This window comes from Garra rufa, chromosome 14, assembly GCF_049309525.1.
Source record: "Garra rufa chromosome 14, GarRuf1.0, whole genome shotgun sequence".
Lineage (NCBI taxonomy): Eukaryota > Metazoa > Chordata > Actinopteri > Cypriniformes > Cyprinidae > Garra > Garra rufa.
The window spans coordinates 31,677,981-31,700,290 of record NC_133374.1 but is presented as its reverse complement, the minus strand read 5'-3'; the positions used below and the strand labels follow the sequence as shown (position 1 = coordinate 31,700,290).

The 22,310-nt window shown below is 37.6% G+C and overlaps 1 protein-coding gene and 1 long non-coding RNA gene across 2 annotated transcripts in view; both read left to right on the top strand.

Moving 5' to 3' along the window:
* The first annotated feature begins 1,272 nt into the window (after nucleotides 1-1,272).
* Nucleotides 1,273-5,165, top strand: LOC141285365 (uncharacterized). The gene is made up of 2 exons (XR_012338591.1): nucleotides 1,273-1,901; nucleotides 4,385-5,165. It is a non-coding gene; the product is annotated as an uncharacterized lncRNA (long non-coding RNA).
* A 4,147-nt stretch (nucleotides 5,166-9,312) lies between these two features.
* Nucleotides 9,313-22,310, top strand: part of tnfrsf19 (tumor necrosis factor receptor superfamily, member 19) — a 52,956-nt gene continuing 39,958 nt past the window's right edge. Inside the window, exons 1-3 of the mRNA XM_073818046.1 lie at nucleotides 9,313-9,667; nucleotides 11,624-11,715; nucleotides 11,803-11,913. Of these exons, the coding sequence (XP_073674147.1) occupies nucleotides 11,647-11,715; nucleotides 11,803-11,913 (180 nt within the window). The 5' untranslated portion in view covers nucleotides 9,313-9,667; nucleotides 11,624-11,646. The remainder of the gene's footprint in view (nucleotides 9,668-11,623; nucleotides 11,716-11,802; nucleotides 11,914-22,310) is intronic.

Here is a 22,310-nt window from a genome sequence, read left to right as displayed (position 1 = left end):
CAGCAATTCAGAATATTTGAATGATTTCTAAAGGATCATGTGACACTGAAGACTGGAATGTAGCTTTAATCACAGGAATAAATTACATTTTAAAATATTAGAGGTTAATTTAAATGGATCAAATAATTAAGTAATTAAGTAATTTTTTGGATCAAATAAATGCAGGCTTGGTGAGCAGAAGAGAATTCCTTACAAAACTTTTGACTGGTTGTGTATATTTGACAACATTAGGCCATATAAAAAAATAAAGTGTTGGTTAGGAGGTCATAAATATGATAAACGTAGCCTACATTGTTGAATGAATTCAGAAAAGCTGAATGATTTTAGAAGAAAGGTTTATTTGCTTCTTACAGCGCCACCTTCTGGCTGATTCTCACCGAGTTTTTACACACAGTCTGGTATTTGACATTATATACAATCGTTTCGGTTTATATAAAGGTCAGATTTGATTCTATAAGCTGCTGCTGGCCATGTTTGTTGGTTTATCTGTGTGATATTTAGAGACATACCAGTTTTCAACTTGATTTAGGCTTGGTGGATTTATCAGCAAAAGGTTTTAGCGTCCCCTATTGACAGAACTGCTACTGTAGAAAGTTTCAAAAACTTTAGTAAATTTAGATGCTAGCCTAGTCTTTGGGGTTTCAGTGTTATGAACCCAAATGCAGCACCCATCCAGTGTGGGATGGGTGTGTGTCTCAGCGTGGTGCACGTTTGGGACCATCCTGCCAAGTTTGGGCTTCTACGGTTTACGTCTAGACAGATTATAGGCCTATCCACCTTATTTTTCCTGTAAGAGTTGGTGCAGCCATTTCTAAATTTAAAATAAGATTCTGTCTTCCTGTGTCATCTGTGTTCAGCAATTTTTAGCGGCTTAATATTGCAAATTGGTGTGTTTTACCATATTTTTTTTAATCTGTTATTTTAATTATGAACACATTAGTTTGCACAAAAAGTTTAGAATTTACAGCACGTTATTAGCCTTCTGGTTATTTCCCTATCCACCTATTTTCCTCCAAGAGTGGGCGCAGGCATGTCTAAATTTGATGGGTCTGGCTTCTGGACTCATTCACGCCCAGCTATTTTTAAGCTTGTTTCGCTGCTTGATATTGCACATGGGTGTCTTACCATATTATTTAATGTAGTATCTTAATTATGAACACTGCTTTGCAGTGCAACTGTTCTACCATTTACTGCAGGTTGTTATTTCCCTATAGTGGCTAATGAACCGGAAGCCTCGCCCATAGGCTTAACTTCCGCGTTGACTAATAGAAAATCAGTAGCCTAGGAACACAAGTCTAGTGAACAGTGAACACGAGTTATTCCGTCCTCAAATAGAGTAGACACGTCGCACTGCCCTGTTTTCCACATTTATTGTTTCTTTTACTAAGTCTTAGTCTTGCAAACGAGGTCTTCGTATTTGAGTTAACGTTAGGTGGGCGGAACTTCCGACAGGCTGGTGTTTTGTGTGTAGCTGATAAACGCATCCTAGCGTACGCGGTTAGTTTTGCGGTTGAATCGTTATAAAATGTCTCTGAGAAGTTCTGGGACGACGTGTGCAGTCAGTGGCTGTTACAACAATCGAAGGAAACTGAACCTATGGCTAAATCAAGAGTGTTACGATCACAAACCGCTTACAAAAGCGGAGTGCCCCTGTCCACAATGGTATACCTTCTATCGAATGCCTAATGCCGAAGAGGACAAAAGGATTTGGCTTCGGAACCTGTATTTGAAAAAACCTCCGAAGAATCTGTACGTGTGCAGCTTTCACTTTGTTGACAAGAGACCTACAGCAGAGAATCCTTATCCAACGCTATGGCTGGGTTACTACAGACCTCCGGAAAAGAAACGCCGCAAACTGCAAAGGATAGATACCAGCACTGTGATTAAAGTTGAAGTTAAAGGTGTGCTTAACCTTATTATTTTTTAAATGTTTATTAATTTTTTTTATTTAAATGATGTCTGTAATGTTCATCAAGGCTACATTTATTTGATTAAAAACAGTGGCTATATATGGCTGCTGAAAAATCAACTGGCATTACAAAAAAAAAGCTTTTTAAAATATATTGAAATTGAAAGCTCATTTTAAATTGCAATATTATTGCTATTCCAACAGTTTTTATTTAAATAAATTGTGATTTGGTGAGCATAAGAAGTATAAGATAAAATACACAGTATATAATATTTTAAAACTATAGCATGGCCGTATTATTATTATTATTTTCTGACTGGTCAAAATAATAAAATACAGTTTCCTTTACACATTTATGTATTCACAGCATATCATTGGGTCTTTTATTGAAAACACATGGCTATAATATATACACAGTGCCCCCTTGGTAAATATGAGCAAAGGTGGATGTGAAAATAAACCTCCTTTTGGTCTTTCATTCAAAAAATTCACAAAATTCTAACCTGTCATTGAAGTAAAACAATAGAACCTAGGGGTGAAATCTCATCATGAAATAAATGTTTTTCTCTTGTTCACATTGGCCACTATTATTGCCACCCAATTATTGCAACATCCTTTTCCCAAGATAACAGTTTTGTGTTTTCTCCAACACTGTCTAATGAGTTTGGAGAACACCTGACAAGAAATCAGAGGTCATTCCTTTCTAGATTCTCCAGAATCTCTTTATTCCCAGCTTCATGTTGGTGCTTCTACTCTTCAGTTTCTATACAGGGTTCAGGTCAGGGAACTGGGATGGCCATGGTAGAAGCTTCATTCTGTGCTCAGTGACAATTTTGTGTTGCTTTTGATGTTTGTGTTGAATCATCGTCCTGCTGGAAGATGCAACCATGGCCCATTATAAGATTTCTAACAGAGGCGGTCAGGTTTTGTTTTTTTAATTGCTGGTATTTGATAGAATCCATGAAGCCATGTATCTAAACAAGATGTCCAGGATCTCCGGCAGAGAAATAGGCTCACAACATTAAAGACCTTGCAGTATTTTTAACCGTGGGCATGGGGAAATTTTTTTTTTTTTTTTTTTTAATCCCTGTCTGCACCAAAACCATCTGGAGGGTTGGCTGCCAAAAAGCTCATTTTTAGTGTCATCTGACCATAGAAGCCAGTCCTGTTTGAAGTTCCAATCATGTCTGACAGGTGAATATGCTGGAGTTTGTTTTTGGGTGAGCCAGGAGGATTTTTCTTGAAACCCTCTGGAACAACATGTGGTGATGTCGGGACTGTTTGATCATTTTATTTTAGGCTTTCTGACCTCAAGACTCAACAATTCTCTGCAATTCTCCAACTGTGATCCTTAGTCTTTGGCCACTCAAACTCTCCTCCTTATCATGCATTAGGATGATATAGACACACATCCTCTTCTAGGTGGATTTGTAACATCTTTAGTTGATTGGAACTTCTTAATAATTGCCCTGATAGTGGGAATGGGCATTTTCAATGCTTTAGCTAATTTCTTACAGCCACTTTCTATTTTGTGAAGCTCAACAAACTTGTTCTGCACATCAGAACTACATTCTTTGATTTTACTTCTTGTGATGGATGATTAAGGGAATTTGGCTTTTGTGTTCCTCATATTTATAATCCGGTAGCACAGTAAGTCACGGCTGGATGATTTTATACTCCTAGCCACCCTGGTGTGCTAAAAAAATCGTAATAATAATGGGAATATACTTTAGAGATATTTTACTTAGACAAATTGTTAGGGGTGCCAATAATTGTGGCCAAATGTGAACTAGAGAAAAACATTTATTTCATTTTTATCGTTTCACTTCAATGAAAGGTTAGAATTTTGTGAATTTTTCAAATGAAAGGTCTAAAGGATAAACAGTGCAGATTTATTTTCACAGTCACCTTTGCTCATATTTACTAAGGGTGCCAATATTAGTGAAGTCTATATTGCATATTAATTTGTTTTATTTTTCAAAATGTTTTCAGTTTGTTTTAGGTTGTAATATTTACTCTATAGACCTTTTTCCTGAGTAAACGATGAGCGCCGCCATTACGAATTCTAACGTCAGATTGAATGCTTTTCTGTTCCGGTTTCCATAGGAACCCATTCAAATAGCGTCCATCTGTTTTTAATGTAGCTAACATCCGCTGCTTCGTGTCATCTACACACTCATTAAAGTGAGGCAATGACAAACGACGGTCATTGCGACATTGCCAAGTGATGGCGCTATGGAGCCATGTGCTTTTTAAAAACATTTTAATAGGTTTAACATTAGTTTATTAGCTCGGAATATACCCTAATTTGACTAGAAACAATGCAGACCGGAAATGCAAAGCATTCTTTCAGTTAAGAGTCGGACTTACTTCCGTGTTCAGGAAAAACGTCTATAGAAGGCTATGAAAATGTGTGCTATCTCTTCATTTACATGTGTTTGTATTTCTACAAATAACTCTTGTCATTCCTTCCAGATGAGTACGAAGAAGTAATTATTGGGGATGCTGCATACCATGATGCTCAGATTCAGGATGGATCTGACAATGGAAGACCAAAATAATGTGCTTTGATGAGATCCAACATCAATACAACATAGACGTTGGTTTCAAACAGTGTGTTTGTGTCTATTTCTGTGCCTCCAGTAGAGCTGTTGAAGTTGATCATTTTACTGACGCTCTTGAAACTGAAGCTTGATTCAGTCGTAACTGTTCTGTCACATCATTTCGGAGTTTCTCCGGATTTGTTAGTGTGTGGATTGACACAACTGCTTGTCTTACAAGCTGCCCAGTGACACCTTCACTTTGGCAAGTTCTCCGGGAGCACATTATTAGTCTCTGTTCAGAGAATGTGCTTTATGTGAAGAACCTGGATGCAAAAAGTGAGAAAGTAGCATGCAAAAGGGAGGATGTTATGACAGTCTCAGTCATAAATAATTCACTGTTATTGCATGGAAAAAAGAAGTAACGAAAGTGCATGATGCTGAGCATCTCCATTTTCCGTTTTTGGGTGAACTAACCTTTCAATAATTCAAATTGTGTAATAAAGGATGAAGGTTCAAAATGTAAAATGAAAGGATTCTGTAGATTCTGTAAATATTAGTTGTATACGTACTGTAGAGGGAGAAAAAAACATTTCACTCTAGTTTTCAGCAGTTCATCTCAATCACACTTCCTTTTTTTGCCAGTTATGAATATACCTTCTGCTAAGTAATTTCATGTTGGCTTTAATAAAAAATGTTGATTTTGGGAAACAAAAGTTTGTAAGTGTCTGCTTCTTTTTTTATTATTTTATTTATTTATTTATTTATTTTAAATGAATATGGCTAGTTACATTTCGAATGCTGTTTAAAATGTTCTATCCATCACAGAATCCTGAAAAAAAAATATCACAGTACTAAAATATTAAGCAGCTGTTATATTAAGCAGTGTTATTAAGCAGCTGTTTTCATTCGCAAAAGTTTCTTGATCAGCAAATCAGCATATTAGAATCATTTTTGCAGAACCATTTGACAATGAAAGCTCAACATTTAGCATCACATGAGTACATGTCGTTTTATAATGTGACACTGCACCACAAAACATGTCTTAAGTAACAGGTATACAGTGCCTTGCAAAAGTATTCATACCCCTTTGTGTTAAACTGCTTTGAATTATTTTTTTTCCCACATCAATATGCACTCCATACACCATAATAATGACAAAGCAAAAAACAGATTTGCAAATTTGACATATTTATTAAAAATAAAACACTGAAATAAGTACATTGCATAAGTATTCATACCCTTAACTCAGTACACAGTTGAAGCACATTTACAGCCTCAAGTCTTTTTGGGTATGATGTGACAAGCTTTGCACATCTGCATTTGGCAATTATCTGCCATTCTTTGCCTCACCTTTTCACCTCTCAGAAAAAAATCATTAGGATATTAAGTATCGTGCCATAAAGATATTTTGTAAATTTCCCACAGTAAATATATCAAAACTTTTTGATTCTGCAGCAGGACAATGATCCAAAACACACCAGCAAATCCTCCTCTGAATGGCTGAAGAAAAACAAAAAGAAGACTTTGGAGTGGCCTAGTCAAAGTCCTGACCTGAATCCTATTTGGGATGCTGTGGCATGACCTTAAATAGGTGCTTCATGCTCGAAAACCCTCCAATGTGGCTGAATTACAACAATTCTGCCAAGATGAGTGGGCTACTCATTGCAAGTTTTTCGCAAATGTTTGATTGCAGTTGTTGCTGCTAAGGGTGGCCCAACCAGTTATTAAGTTTAGGGGGCAACCACTTTCACACAGGGCCATGTGGGTTTGGATTTTTTTCCCCTTCATAATAAAAAAACTTCATTTAAAAACGGACAAAAGGATTTGGCTTCGGAACCTGTATTTGAAAAAACCTCCGAAGAATCTGTGTGTTGCGATTACTTGTGTTATCTTTGATTAATATTTAAATTTGTTTGTTGATCTTGCTTGTTGATTAAAGTGTGACAACCATGAAAAAAAAAATCACTTTTTCACACCACTGTATATAATTAAAATACAGTAAAACATATTGTGAAATATTATTAGAAATTAAATGGACTGTTTTTAATTGAACATATGTGACCATAGACCACAAAACCAGTCACAGGTGTCAACTTTTTGAAACTGAGATACACATCCTCTGAAAGCTGAATAAATAAGCTTTCCATTGATGTATGGTTTGTTACAGGACAACATGGCAGAGATACCACTATTTCAAAATGTGTAATCTGAGGGTGCACAAAAAAAAAAAAAAAAAAAAATCCAAATCCAAATATTCAGAAAATCGCATTTGAAGTTGTCCAAATGAAGGTCTTTGCGATGCATATTACTAACCCAAGTTCTCTTCAGCTTGAGGTCACGAACAGATGGCCAGACATTGTCCTTCAGGATTTTTTGGTAGATAGTAGAATTCATGGTTTCATTCCCCTACTGAAAAAACCAGCTAATACCAGCCTAGGCTGGTTGGCTGGTCTTAGCTGGTTTAAGCTGGAAGTAGCTGGTTTAAGCTGGTCTCCCAGCCTGGTCAGGCTGGTTTTAGCTGGTGGTTTCCCAGCCTGACCAGCTAAGACCAGCCTGACCAGCCTGGCCAGGCTGGAAAAGTGGCCAAAACCCCTCTAAAACCAGCCTGCCTTCCAGCTATGACCAGCTAAAACCAGGCTGGTTGACCAGCTAAAACCAGCCAACCAGCCTAGGCTGGTTTTAGCTGTTTTTTTCACCAGGGTTATCACTTGTATTCATTTATAGTCTAGTCTTCCAGGTTCAGAAGCAGCAAAACAGCCCCAGACCATCACACTAACACCATCATTACTGTTGGTATGATATTCTTTTTCTAACATGCTGTGTTATTTTTACACCAGATGTAATTTTTCTTCTTGTTAGAGTGGGCGCGGCCATTTCTAAATCCGCATCCAGCTATTTTTACGTACAAAATAGCTACTAAGGGTTTTGCTGCTTGATACTGCAAATGATGGTGTCTTACCCTATTATTTGAATGTATCATCTTAAAAATGAACACACTGGTTTGTAGTGCGAACCGTTTTACTGTTTACTGCACGTTGTTATTCTTCTTATTTTCCTATAGCGGCTAATGAACCGGAAGTCTCACTCATAGTCTTACCTAATTGCGCGTTAAAGAAAAAGGTGGAAATGAAGACAGTTTATGTAATTGGACTAGTATGGCAAGCCGTTTTCGCCTAAAATACACTGTGTTACTCGTCGTAATTGCATTTTTACTAGTAACAATTCAATTAGAGAGCTCTATAATTCAATTCCTACTAGTAACAGTTCCAATTACAGAGATCTCTAATTCAATTCTTACTAGTAACAATTCCAATTAGAGAGCTCTATAATTCAATTCTTACTAGTAACAGTTCCAGTTACAGAGATCTCTAATTCAATTCTTACTAGTAAAATTTCCAATTAGAGAGCTCTACAAATTAATTTTTACTAGTCATATGTCTCCATTGACTTCCATTCATTTTAAATTACAGAGCTCTACAAATGAATTTTTACTAGTAACAATTACAATTAGAGAGCTCTCTAAATAATTTTTACTAGCAATAATTCCAATTGAAGAGCTCTCTAATTCAGTTTTTACTAGTAAGAATTCCGATTAGAGAGCTCTCTAAATAATTTTTACTAGCAATAATTCCAATTGAAGAGCTCTCTAATTCAATTGTTACTAGTAAGAACTGAATTAGAGAGCTCTTTAATTCAATTACAGAGCTCTTCAATTAAACAGATCTTTAATGTGTTTTTTTACTAGTAAAAATTTAATTATAGAGCTCTGTAATTGCAATTTTACTAGTAATAATTAAATTAGAGAGCTCTCTAATCGGAATTGTTACTAGTTAAAACTGAATTAGAGAGCTCTAATTGGAATTATTACTAGTAAATATTGATTTAGAGAGCTCTCTAATTGTAATTGTTACTAGTAGGAATTCAGTCGTAGAGCTCTCTAATTGGAATTCCTACTAGTAAAAATTATGTTGTAATTAAAAATGAATGGAAGTCAAAAGAGACATATAACTAGTAAAAATTAATTTGTAGAGCTCTCTATTTAGAATTGTTACTAGTAAGAATGTAATTAGAAAGCTCTGTAACTGGATTTGCTACTAGTAAGAATTTAATTAGAGAGCTCTTTAGTTAATATTGTTACTAGTAAGAATTTAATTAGAGAGCTCTCTAATTTGCATTGTTACTAGTAGGTATTAAATTATAGAGCTCTGTAATTCAATTCTTAGGCTACTAGTAAAAAAGCAATTACAAGGAGTAACACTTAGTATATTTTAGGCGAAAACGGCTTGCCATAGACTTGACTTTGTGGCAATCAGGCCATGTTTCCCGTATGTTGTAGTGCTTAGCTAAAGATTGTCGAATGTAAATACAGTCAATCGTAGATTAAACATATTGTTTACACTGTATTAGTGTATATATTTGAGGTACTGACAATTGTATCTGAGGTAGTACTGAAAGCTGCATGATTGTAATCTTCTCAAATGACCAGCAGATGGCATCCACTACTAGCACATCTTTAAACATTAAAATTACTACAGAGTTTATTTGAAAATTCATTTGGTGCAGACAACATTTTTTTTAACTTTTTGTTATTAAATGTTTTTGTTGAACACATTTATTTATTTATTGCAACAAAATAAATGTTACCGGTTTGATATTCTGATAACTCAGTGCTTTTAACTGTGACTCCTCAGATACGTTCTCTGGAGCTGGTGAATGCAAGAGATTTGATTTCAAGAAATCGAACTCGATGTGAAAAGTTTCCTCTGCTTGCAGACAATCCAGCCAATCGCTGCTCGCCAGGTGACGTCACTGAGATGAAAGGGAATTCTGCATCAAACATGCGCAGGCAGCAGATCAGATCATACAAGACCGAGCTGTTGCTTTCCCTCCGTGCCTGCGTCGGGATCATGCAGTGAGACTTTTCTTGTTTTCTTACGGAGTCTGTGCATTTGCAGATACTCGGATTAACATATATGGAGGAGTGTAAGTGAATAAACAGGCTCGTTTAAAGCGCTTTTGTCCAGGACGTGTCTGAAGCTTTGATGTACATGCTGATGGGAGATCAGATTACAGGCATCAGACCGCAGGCTTTCATCTGAGCTTTTACTTCAGGGCTGGACTCGGGACGGGTTCAGACCTCAGCGGCGAGCACACTGGATCACATCCCGAATAGCTTCCCGTAGGAGACGGCGATCTTACGAGTGACTCATTATCGGTAAGAAAGTTTTGCACACAGCTGCAGCGCTGCTTAACTGCACGCAATATGAATCAAAAACTCAGAAAACTGCACGAAATAAACAATCATATATAGTGCATAGCTATAGTTTATAATTCATACAGGGACCTATTTTTAAATCGTCCAGTACACTGTTTTATAATTTAAAGTTACAAACAGAAAAAGTGATTATGATTTGAAGCTTGATGTAGTGTTACGTGAATAATAAACAACAAACGCAAAAATGCCAATAACAATAATACTAATAGATAATAGATCAATCTCTAATGGATATCAACTAGCAGCCAACTTGATGTTTATTGCATATTGGTTAATATTGTCAAAAATATATACACTGTATGCACACAATATATATATACACTACCAGCCAAAAGTTTTTGAACAGTAAGACTTTTAATGTTTTTTTTTTATTAAAGAAGTCTCTGCACACGAAGCCTGCATTTATTTGATCTAAAATATAGAAAACGAAATTTTCAGCATTTTTAATCCAGGCTTCAGTGTCACATGATCCTTCAGAAATCATTTTAATATGCTGATTTGCTGTTCAAGAAACATTTATTATTATTATTATCAATATTTAACACAGCTGAGTGCATTTTTTCAGGTGGGTTTTTGATGACAAAGATCCAAAAATCAGCATGTATCTGAAATAAAAAGCTGTTGTAACATTATGCACTATACCATTTAAAAGCTTGGAGTCAGTATATATTTTGTTTTTTGTAAATATATTACAGAAATGAATTGTTTCATTCAGCAAGGATGCTTTGAATTGAAATTCTGTTCTGAACTTTCTATTCATCAAAGAAGTTTGAAACAAACCCTGCTCAGCTGTTTTCAACATAGTGATAATAATGTTATTTAAGCAGCAAATCAGAATATTAGAAAGATTTCTGAAGGATCATGCGACTGGAGTAATGATGCTAAAAATTCAGCTTTGAAATCACAGGAATTGATTAAAATTTTAAAATACATTCAAATAGAAAACAGTTATTTTAAATAGTGCAAATATTGTAAAATTGGTCTGTTTTGCTATACTTTGGATCCAGCAAATGGATGAGCAGAAGAGACTTCTTAAAAAAAAAACATTAAAAATCTTACTGTTCAAAAACTTTTGACTGGTAATGTATATAATATTATAAAACTGAATTTAGTACACTCTTAGAACCATTTTTTCAGTAAACAGTTGTTATCAGAACCATTTAAAAAAACTTTTAAAAAATCTAAAGAACCTTTTCTGCATTTGAACATTCCATGGATGTTCTAGGTTCTTCATGGAACCATCGATGCCAATAAAGAACCTTTATTTTTAAGAGTGTATAACAGCATAAGCCAAAATGTTTATGAAATTTATTAAAACAAATTCTGATAGATCATTATTGCCCATTATAAAACGGTTAGTTCCATTCCTCAATTCTGATTGGTCAGCAGCTGTGTTTTATTCAGGATACAGCACGGCTACGACCGCTTCACTCAACGTTCTGTGTATCATTGAACCTCCTTAGCAACCACCCTTAGCAACGTAAACAAAGCTTTAGCAGTTAGGGACTACTTTTTACAGCGGAAGGCAGTTAATGATTTTACTTTATAAAAAACTTACAACCTAATATATATATATATATATATATATATATATATATATATATATATATATATATTAATATATATTTTTGATATTAATATTTTTATTGTATGGTAACCATTTTATAAAAGCAATAAGGTACTTGAGGCCGTGCTGTATCGTGAATAAATCACGGCTTAAGGGCGTTGCACGACGCGAAGCGTCCGATTTCAGCATGCAGTGTTCTAAACTGGAGCTTTATTATGAACATCAAAAACGTTCGCAATAATTGTTTGCTTGGTGTTCACACAGTTTTGAGAGATAATGCAAATAGTGTCCTCCATTAATCATTCATCAAAGGATTTTTGCTTTCACAGTGTAGTGGGAAAGACCTTTCACAATGCCTAGGGCTCTGAACCTCTTCAGTTTTCCTCTTCAGAGGATACTCGTCCTTCCTCTGTGTGTTATGGTATGTTTACATGTCATGTCATTCATACCACACCTCATCAAATGTTGAAATTATGGAATAATTAACCAGGTTTGTTACATATTACAGTTTGCGGTTATGGCAGAGGAGAGAAGAGATTGCAGAGAACAGGAATACAAGGATAAGTTTGGAAACTGTATTCCCTGCCGGCAGTGTGATGCCGGACAAGAGCTTTCCAAGGTTTGCCAATACTACACTGGGTTATTTATTTTTCGTGTTAGCCTAATTTGAAACACTGGTGGATGTATAAAAGTTGTTTCTTTAATTTCCTAAAAAGATTGTTAAATCAAGACATAATATCCAAAGCACTCTGTTTCGTAGAATTCCTTCCCTCTGAGCTTAATTCTTGAATTCTTTCCGTTCGCCACCTACCACAGGCAGATTAATACGCAAATATATTTAGACATATTATTATATTAAGACCACATTTGCGATTCAATCCGTTTCGCGAAAGACCTCTAAACCAAATTGGCCAAAAGCAAAGAATTTCACCAACAAAGAAGGGATGCCAATGTTTTGAATAGCTTGTCCTGACCAATTATTTATTGCTTCCTCCTTTTCATAAAGAGAGAGGGTAAACCGCTGTTCTCCTTTGTAGAGCGCTGGCCACGCTTTAATCAGTTACACCCACACTTCTTATCCTCTCCTGCTCACAATCTTCTGTTTTTTCCTTCAAGCCTTTTAATGTCACTGCCACCCAAGAGAATTCCAAGGCCTTGTAAACACAGCATGTTAAGAAATTAAGTGGTTTTGTGCTATAAACCTAATCTAAACGGAGGTCTGGCGTATTTCTGAAACGTTTGGAAATCATTACACAGTTTATGCCTGGGTGAATGCAGGTACATCAAGCTGTTTGGATGTATACAAATGTAGCGCACATGCTTTTTTTTTAACCGTACGACTTTCATGTTGGTACACATGAACACACACTTATTAGTTATACGCTTCAATGCTTCAGATGGTAGTAAATGATTCCCTGCTTTTTCCATTCAGACGCAATTCTTTGGAGCCAAGGACAATGTGGTGCTGGTACTTTAGCTTAGGTTTGAAGCTTACACAGAGTTTATTTTACTAAAAAGTATAAACTCTGCTATCAAAACATAGCTTTGTTTGTTTGAACATCCTGAACTGCCCAACAACAGCATCAGGGGATCAACCAATGGGGTAGGTTTGGAGGTGTGGCTATTTGTTTGGACCAATGGCGGATGGGAGGAGTGCTGGGAAACCTGTTTAAAAAGAGTCATTATTTAAATTACACTTATCCTTAGAATGGATGTAAGAACAACACCAACACCTTAAGATTTTAGTTGTTTTAGTGTCTGACACTTCAGAAGCTCTTCCAGACGATTTGCTTTGTAAAAGCAGGAGAACGGTTCACATAACGCCCTTTTCCTTTTTCTCAGAGAAGCGTGACTAGTCAAACAGCTTGTAAAACCCCCACCTACACACTGTCTTTCACCTAAAAAGGCAATAACAGTCGAGATAGGCATTTTGTAATTGTTAAACTTGACAGAAAAATGAAATCATTTACTCAAGCCGCATGTTATTGTAAACTGACTTTCTTCTGAGGGGAATTTTTTGATGCGGATACAGCTACTAGGATGTTAACCACTGCAACTGGTTTGCGAACGAATCAGTCAGGTGGTTTCGTGAACTCAAACAACGATTAACGCTTAAATGTGACCCTAGACCACAAAACCAGTCATAAAGGTCGAATAAATGAGCTTTCCATTGATGTATGGTTTGTTAGGATAGGACAGTATTTGGCCGAGATACAGCTACTTGAATATCTGGAATCTGCGGATGCAAAAAATTTAAATATCGAGGAAATCGCCTTTAAAGTTGTCCAAATGAAGTTCTTAGCTATGCATATTACTAATCAAAAACGAAGTTTTAATATATTTACGGTAGGAAATTTACTAAATATCTTGATGGAACACAATCTTTACTTGATATCCTAATGATTTTTGGCATAAAAGTAAAATTGATCATTTTGACCCATACAGTGTATTTTGGGCTATTGCTACAATATACCCGTGCTACTTAAGACTGGTTTTGTGGTCCAGGGTCACCAATACATAGCAAATTGACACCTTAGTGGTATCTTGAGGTGATTTAATGATAATCTAAGTAATACATTTTGAATGTAGTGTGTTTTGCATTTGCTACATAAACACAAGTTTCTCTATTGTCTTGCCCATCACTCTCAAAAAGATTTGACTCTGAAGAGATTTCTTCATAAATTGGACAAAGAAAAGCTGGGGTAGATATGAGTTTGGAACATGAGGGTGATTAAATGATGACACAAGTATTGCTTTAAATGATTCCATCAGGAACAGAAATAACTAAACCACAGCTGAAAGTAAATCAAGCGTCTTGATGAATTATCTTCTCCATATATCAATTCATTTTTATGCAGATGTGCATTTTCTTCAAAACAGACCTCATAAACAACTCACATTCCTGATTGCTAAGCATCATGGAAGATTGCTTCTCAACTTTTTGAGCAGTTAAATGAAAGCCGTCTTAGCAACAGTGTCTCTTTTGTCTGATATTAAACTTTTGAATATGTTTTATTATATATATAGTGTATATTTCTTTATATATGACCCAGAAATATGAAATATGACCCAGATATGTTTTTGACAGGTTTTATGAGAATCATCATTAAATCTTACCAGTTGGGTGAAGTAAGAAGGGTTCAGGGTAGTTTAGTAAAATAGTATTTTTTAACAGTGTTTTTGGGGTTTGAATATGACGACTTCAAAACCTTTGTGTGTCTTAACATGCTTTACTCTTCCAGCTTCCTCTTCTATCACACATCCATTCTACTGTTTTGCTTGGCATTCTTACTCAAATCTGATCTGAGATAGTGGAAAAATGGTACTTGCAGGTACTGGTTAGGCGATTCCTCTCAGACAAGATTGTTCCTGGGTGATTCTGGACTGTGAAAACAGGCATTTGTGAAGAGGGTGGCATTGTTAACTTTTCTTTTTATAGCAAAAATAACATGTTCTGTTATTAGTATATTAGCATTTTTAAATTAGGTTGCATTGTACTGCTCAAATATCTGTACATAGACAATAGTTTGGCTTGATCACTGTCTTATTGTTACATGCCTGTTAGTTAGGGCATTATAGTGTGTATTGACCTCTTTTGACCTCTTGCCTTTTTAGAAAAAACAGCAGGGAGCAGGCAGGAAATTATGTAGGAAACAGGATTGGGAAATCTTGCAAGTTAGATTCAAACTCAGATTGCCTTCGTGAGCACTACAGCTACAGTCCAAACACAGCTCTGATCTAGCAAACCTATTTATTATAGATTATTTTGGAGCGATACTGCCTGTTTTCTGACAAATGAGAGATGGGTGGTGTGTTTGGGGGAAACCATTCATTTGTGTTGTGGCTGCCTGTGGCATTTTTGTTGAAGTGATAACAAGGAGAAGACAGGAAATGGTGGGAGAAACAGGATAACGAAATGTTACGAGCGAGATTCAAACTTCTGGAGTCAATACCTCAGCGATAACTATTAAGCTCTGACACATATTCAGATTTGGGAGCCTGAATGTGGGTTATTGGCTTTTATCTGATATCCTGATAGGATTAGGAAATGTTGCGAGCCAGATTAAAACTTCTGTAGCCCTTATGAGTATCACAGATTATGGTGATAACTACTAAACCACTGCTCTGACACATAGACACATTCAGAGCCACATCTAGGTGCCTAAATCCTCATTGGCTTTTATCTGACATCCAGCGATGATTATTAATGTTGCAAATCAGATTCAAACACAAATTGCCCTTATGAGCACCACAGCTTAAGATGATAATTACTAAGCCACAGCTCTGACATGCAGACACCTGAACCATATTTGGGAGCCTAAATACTCATTTGCTTTTATGTCCAGCTAGGATAAGAAAATTTTGCAAGGCAGATTAAAACTCCTGTTGCCCTAATGAGCACCACAGCTCATGGTGATAACTACTAAACTATGGCTGTGACATTAATACATAGTGTGTGCTGTTTGTTTATTGAAATGATAACAGGAAAAGAAAGAAAATCCTGAATCCTCATTGGCATATATATGGTGTCCAGCTAGGGTTATAAAATGTTGCAAGCCAGATTCAAACTCCTGTTGCCTTTATCAGTACCACAGACTATGGTGATAACTATTAAGCCATGGCCCTGACTTATTCATGAATATAAATTTGCTTTCATCTGATGTCCAGCTAGGATTGTGAAATGTTGCGAGCCAGATTCGAACTGCCACTGCTCTTATGAGCACCATAGCTCACAGTAATAACTACTAAGCCATGACTCACATAGACACATTTTGAGTCATATTCAGGAGCGTGAATCCTCATTGTCTTATAGCTGTTGTCCAGTTAGGTTTAGGAAATGTTGGAAGCCAGATTTGAACTCTCATTGCCTATATGAGAACCGCAGCCCACTGTGATAACTACTAAGCCACGGCTCTGACTAATAACATAGCATAATAACACTAAAATAATAACACAGAAAAGACAGAAAATGTTGGGGAACCAGGATTAGGAAATGTTGCGAAGAAAATTTAAACTCCTGTTGCCCTTATGAGCATCACAGCTCACAGTAATAACTACTAAGCCATGGCTCTGACACACAGACACATTTTGAGTCATATTCGGGAGCCTGAATCTTTATTGGCTTTTTTCTTACATCCAGCTAGGATTATGAAATGTTGCGAGCCAGATTCAAACTCTCATTACCTATATGAGAACCGCAGCTCACTGTGATAACTACTAAGCCACGGCTCTGACACATTCACGTTATGCTTATGATATTTTTTAATCAGAAAAATAACAGAAAGGACATTTTCTGTTGGTGGAAACAGGATTTGGAAATGTTGCGAGCCAGATTCGAACTCCTGTTGCCCTTATGAGCATCACAGCTCACTGCAATAACTAGCAATAACATTTTGCATATGACATTTTTTATTTAAATGATAATGGAGAGGACAGAAAATGTTGGAAGAAACAGGATTTGGAAATGTTGCAAGACAGATTCAAACTCCTCTTGCCTAAATGAGCATCACAGCTTACTGCAATAACTACCAAGCCACAGCTCTGACACATAGACACATTCAGCATGTGAGATTTTTTGGAGGAAACAGGATTTTGAAATGTTGCGAGTCAGATTAGAACTCCTGTTGCCTATATGAGCAACAACTCACAATGAAAAACACATTCTGCATATGACATTTTTATTGAAATGATAACATGGAGAGGACAGAAAACATGGAGGGAAACAGGATTAGAAAATGTTGTGAGCCAGATTCAAACTCCTGTTGCCTATATGAGCACAACAACTTACAGTGAAAACTACTAAGCCATGACTTTGACACGTAGACACATTCTGTATATGACATTTTTATTGAAATGATAACAGGGAGAGGACAGAAAACGCTGGGGAAAAAAGGATTAGAAAATGTTGCGAACCAGATTCGAACTCCTGTTGCTCTTATGAGCATCACAGCTCACTGCAATAACTACCAAGCCACAGCTGACACATAGACAGATTCTGCATATGATTTTTTTTTTTAATGAAATTATAACGGAGAGGACAGAAAACGTTGGATGAAACAGGATTTGGAAATGTTGCAAGCCAGATTCGAACTCCTGTTGCCTATATGAGCAACAACTCACAATGAAAACTACTAAGCCATGGCTCTGACACATAGACACATTCTGCATATGACATTTTTTATTGAAATGATAACAGGGAGAGGACAGAAAACGTTGGAGGAAACAGGATTTGGAAATGTTGCAAGCCAGATTCAAACTCTTGTTGGCTATATGAGCAACAACTCACAATGAAAACTACTAAGCCATGGCTCACATTCTGCATATGCCATTTTTTATTGAAATGATAACAGGGAGAGGACAGAAAACGTTGAAGGAAACAGGATTTGGTAATGTTGCGAGCCAAATTCGAACTCTCATTGCCTATATGAGAACCGCAGCTCATTGTGATAACTACTAAGCCACGGCTCTGACACATAAACATGTTCTGCTTATGACATTTTTTAATTGGAAAAATAACAAAGAAAGGACAGAAAATGTTAGAGGAAACAGGATTTGGAAATGTTGCGAGCCAGATTCAAAATCCTGTTGCCCTTATGAGCATCACAGCTCACTTAAATAACTTCCAAGCCACAGCTCTAACACGTAGACACATTCTGCATATGTCATTTTTTATTGAAATGATAATAGGGAGAGGACAGAAAACGTTGAAGGAAACAGGATTTGGTAATGTTGCGAGCCAAATTCGAACTCTCATTGCCTATATGAGAACCGCAGCTCATTGTGATAACTACTAAGCCACAGCTCTGACACATAAACATGTTCTGCTTATGACAAACAGCACACAATGAAAACTACTAAGCCACAGCTCTGACACGTAGACACATTCTGAGCTGCATTTGAGAGTCTGAATGGCTTTTATCTCAGGTCCAGCTATCTGTTTGAACTTCTGAATGCTGGAAGATCGCAGCAGCACACTCCAACAGACAAACCACAGGGGGTTACAGAGCTCCTTAGATTTCTATTCCCCCCTTCACTCTGTTGTTGATTATCTCTCCAGGAATGGCATCATGCCTTCAAATGAGTGACCATACCTCTTTTATTCACCGTCCCCCCAATCCTTCATGCCCTGCTGGAGAGGAAGGTCTTATATAGGCTGCGGCCAGACAACAACAGCTGTCATTTTGTTCAGGCACCCTATATGCAATCTTTGGAGGGTCTGTGTTGAGAGAGCCAAATGTGCCTACTCTAACAGTGGCTGAAACCCGTCTGATCCCCGGGCCAGGCTTTGTGGAGAGCTCTTGTCATTGGCTCTCTCACGCAGACCAGTAATCCATGTGTGCCCAAGCCGGGAAACTGGATCGCGGTGTAGAAAGAAGGCCCCTGTTTGAAGCCGATCTCCACGTTAATGATATATGAGCCTCTTCTCTAATCCAGCTCAGTGTGGTGGAAATGCAAGCGGGTAAGGGTGACCTGACTTGGGAAGGGGCAGCTGGGAAAAAAAAAACAATAGTGCAGGGCGATATCAAACCACAAAGGTCCTCTCACTTTTCTCCACATGACTCTCCTCTGCTGGAATGCGACTGGTGGGAACGGGATTGTTTGAGGGGATGTGTTTGTTTAATAGATCACGGTCACAGATTGTGCTGTTTATAAAGTTGAAGATGCATCTTAGGACATCTAAGATGTCAAGTGGTGTTCATTTTGTCAGACATTTTTTAATTTAGTCTTAGCCTACTAAATCAGGGTTAGTCATAGGTTTTAGGTATTATCATATTTAGTCAACCTTGTCCTTTTTTTGTTTAGTCTAGTTTTAGTCAATGAACTCTTTCTACGTAATGAAAATTGGTGAAACAAAACAAATAAACAAACAAAAACAGTAAGTGCATTTATTCAGCAACCGCAATTTGAGATCTCATGACAGAACACAGACAGGGTAACTGACACTTTCATTTAAGCTGAACATCTCACATGGAGGTCGCTAAACTCCAGCTTACTTTTTTGTCTGTGTTTTGGACTTGTTTTAGATCATCGTTGGCACTTCCACAATGAAGAGCAAACGTGTGGTTGCCCGATTAAAAAAAAAAAAAGCTAAACACAGGGAAGAAATATCTTTTAACAGAGAAGTTCTGATTTGGGGATTTGAGCTCTTGATATCTGCCAACTCCACATATGAAAACTTGCATAGAAGAGATTTTTTTTTTTCAGTATGGATATGTTAGCCTTAAAGGAGTAGTTCACTTTCAGAACAAAAATGTACAGATAATGTACTCACCCCCTTGTCATCCAAGATGTTCATGTCTTTCTTTCTTCAGTCGTAAGGAAATGATGTTTTTTGAGGAAAACATTTCAGGATTTTTCCATATAATGGACTTCTATGGTGCCCCCGAGTTTGAACTTGCAAAGTGCAGTTTCAAATGGCTCTAAACGATCCCAGCCGAGGAAAGAAGGGTCTTATCTAGCAAAACGATCAGTTATTTTCTAAAAAAAAAAAAAAAAAATTCAAATTTATATACTTTTTAACCTCAAATGCTCATTTTGGAAGTTCAAACTTGGGGGCACCATCCTGAAATCCTGAAATGTTTTTCTCAAAAAACATAATTTCCTAACAACTGAAGAAAGAAAGACATGAACATCTTGGATGACAAGGGGATGAGTACATTATCTGTAAATTTTTGTTCTGAAAGTGAACTACTCCTTTAACACTAATGCCAAGAAGACTTTCTGTTCTTAGGAAAATTCTCAAAGAACTCAAAGATCCGAAAACCAGTCAGTATCTGGTGTGACCACCATTTGCCTCACACAGTGCAACACATCTCCTTCGCATAGAGTTGATCAGATTGTTGGTGGCCTGTGGAATGTTGGTCCACTCCTCTTCAATGGCTGTCCAAAGTTGCTGGATATTGGCAGGAACTGGAACACGCTGTCGTATACGGCAATCCAGAGCATCCCAAACATGCTCAATGGGTGACATGTCTGGTGAGTATTCTAGCCATGCAAGAACTGGGATGTTTTCAGCTTCCAGGAATTGTGTACAGATGCTTACAACATGGGGCCGTGCATTATCATGCTGCAACGTGAGGTGAAGGTTTTGGATGAATGGCATAACAATGGGGCTCAGGATCTCATCACGGTATCTCTGTGCATTCAAAATGCCATCAATAAAATTCACCTGTTGTCTATAACATAAGCCTTCCCATAACATAACCCCACCGCCACTCGATCCACAATGTTGACATTAGCAAATCGCTCAATCACACAAAGCTATACACACTGTCTGCCATCCCTGCTGAAAAAAAAAACAGCTAAGACCAGCCAACCAGCCTAGGCTTAAGCTGGAAGTAGCTGGTTTTAGCTGGTGGTCTCCCAGCCTGACCAGCCTGGCCAAGCTGGGAAAGTGGCCAAAACCCCTCTAAAACCAGCCTGCCGACCAACTGTGACCAGCTAAAACCAGGCTGGTTAACCAGCTAAAACCAGCCTGCCGACCAACTGTGACCAGCTAAAACCAGGCTGGTTAACCAGCTAAAACCAGCCAACCAGCCTAGGCTTAAGCTGGAAGTAGCTGGTTTTATCTGATCTCCCAGCCTGGCCAGGCTGGTTTTAGCTGGTGGTCTCCCAGCCTGACCAGCCTGGCCAAGCTGGGAAAGTGGCCAAAACCCCTCTAAAACCAGCCTGCCGACCAGGTGTGACCATCTAAAACCAGGCTGGTTAACCAGCTAAAACCAGCCAACCAGCCTAGGCTTAAGCTGGAAGTAGCTGGTTTTAGCTGATCTCCCAGCCTGGCCAGGCTGGTTTTAGCTGGTGGTCTCCCAGCCTGACCAGCTAAGACCAGCTTGACCAGCCTGGCCAAGCTAGGAAAGTGGCCAAAACCCCTCTAAAACCAGCCTGCTGACCAGCTTAAACCAGGCTGGTTGACCTAGCTGTTTCTTTCAGCAGGGGTGAAAACCGGGATTCATCCGTGAAGAGAACACCTCTCCAAAGTGCCAGACACCATCGAATGCGAGCATTTACCCACTCAAATTGGTTACGACGACTAACTGCAGTCAGGTAGAGACCATGATGAGGATGACAAGCATGCAGATAAGCTTCCCTGAGACGGTTTCTGACAAGTTTGTGCAGAGATTCTTTGGTTATGCAAACCGATTGTTGCAGCAGCTGTTTGGGTGGCTGGTCTCAGATGATCTTGGAGGTGAAGATGCTGGATGTGGTCCTGGGCTGGTGTGGTTACACGTGGTCATGGTTTGCGGTTGTGAGGCCGGTTGGATGTACTGCCAAATTCTCTGAAACGCCTTTGGAGACGGCTTATGGTAGAGAAATGAACATTCAGTTCACAGGCAACATCTCTGGTGGACACAGTCAGCATGCCAATTGCACAATTCCTCAAAACTTGTGACATCTGTGGTATTGTGTTTTGTGATAAAACTGGACATTTCAGAGTGGCCTTTTAGCGTGGCCAGCCTAAGGCACACCTGTGCAATAATCATGCTGACTAATCAGCATCTTGATATGCCACACCTGTGAGGTGGACGGATTATCTCGGCAAAGGAGAAGTGCTCACAAACACAGACTTGTGAACAATATTTGACAGAAATAGGCCTTTTTATGTACATAGAAAAAGTTTTAGATCTTGGAGTTCAGTTCATGAAAAATGGGGGCAAAAACAAAAGTGTTGCGTTTATAATTTTGGTCAGTGTAGTTGGATAATGTAGCAATATTACTCTATTTACCGTATCTTTGATCAAATAAATGAAGTGGGTTTTACGAGACTTAAGAGAGACTTTTCAAAAACATTCATAAATGGTACATAGTTTAAACTTTTAAACGGTAGTAAAATAGATTTTTTTTTTAATTGTTAAAGGGGTCATCGGATGCAAAACTAACTTTTACATGTTGTTTGAACATTAATGTGTGTTGGCAGTTTGTGTACACAACCACCCTACAATGATAAAAATCCACCCAGTGGTATTTTTTAAAAAAAATCTTTTTAAAAGTAATATCCCCTTTTTAAAATCAGGTCAT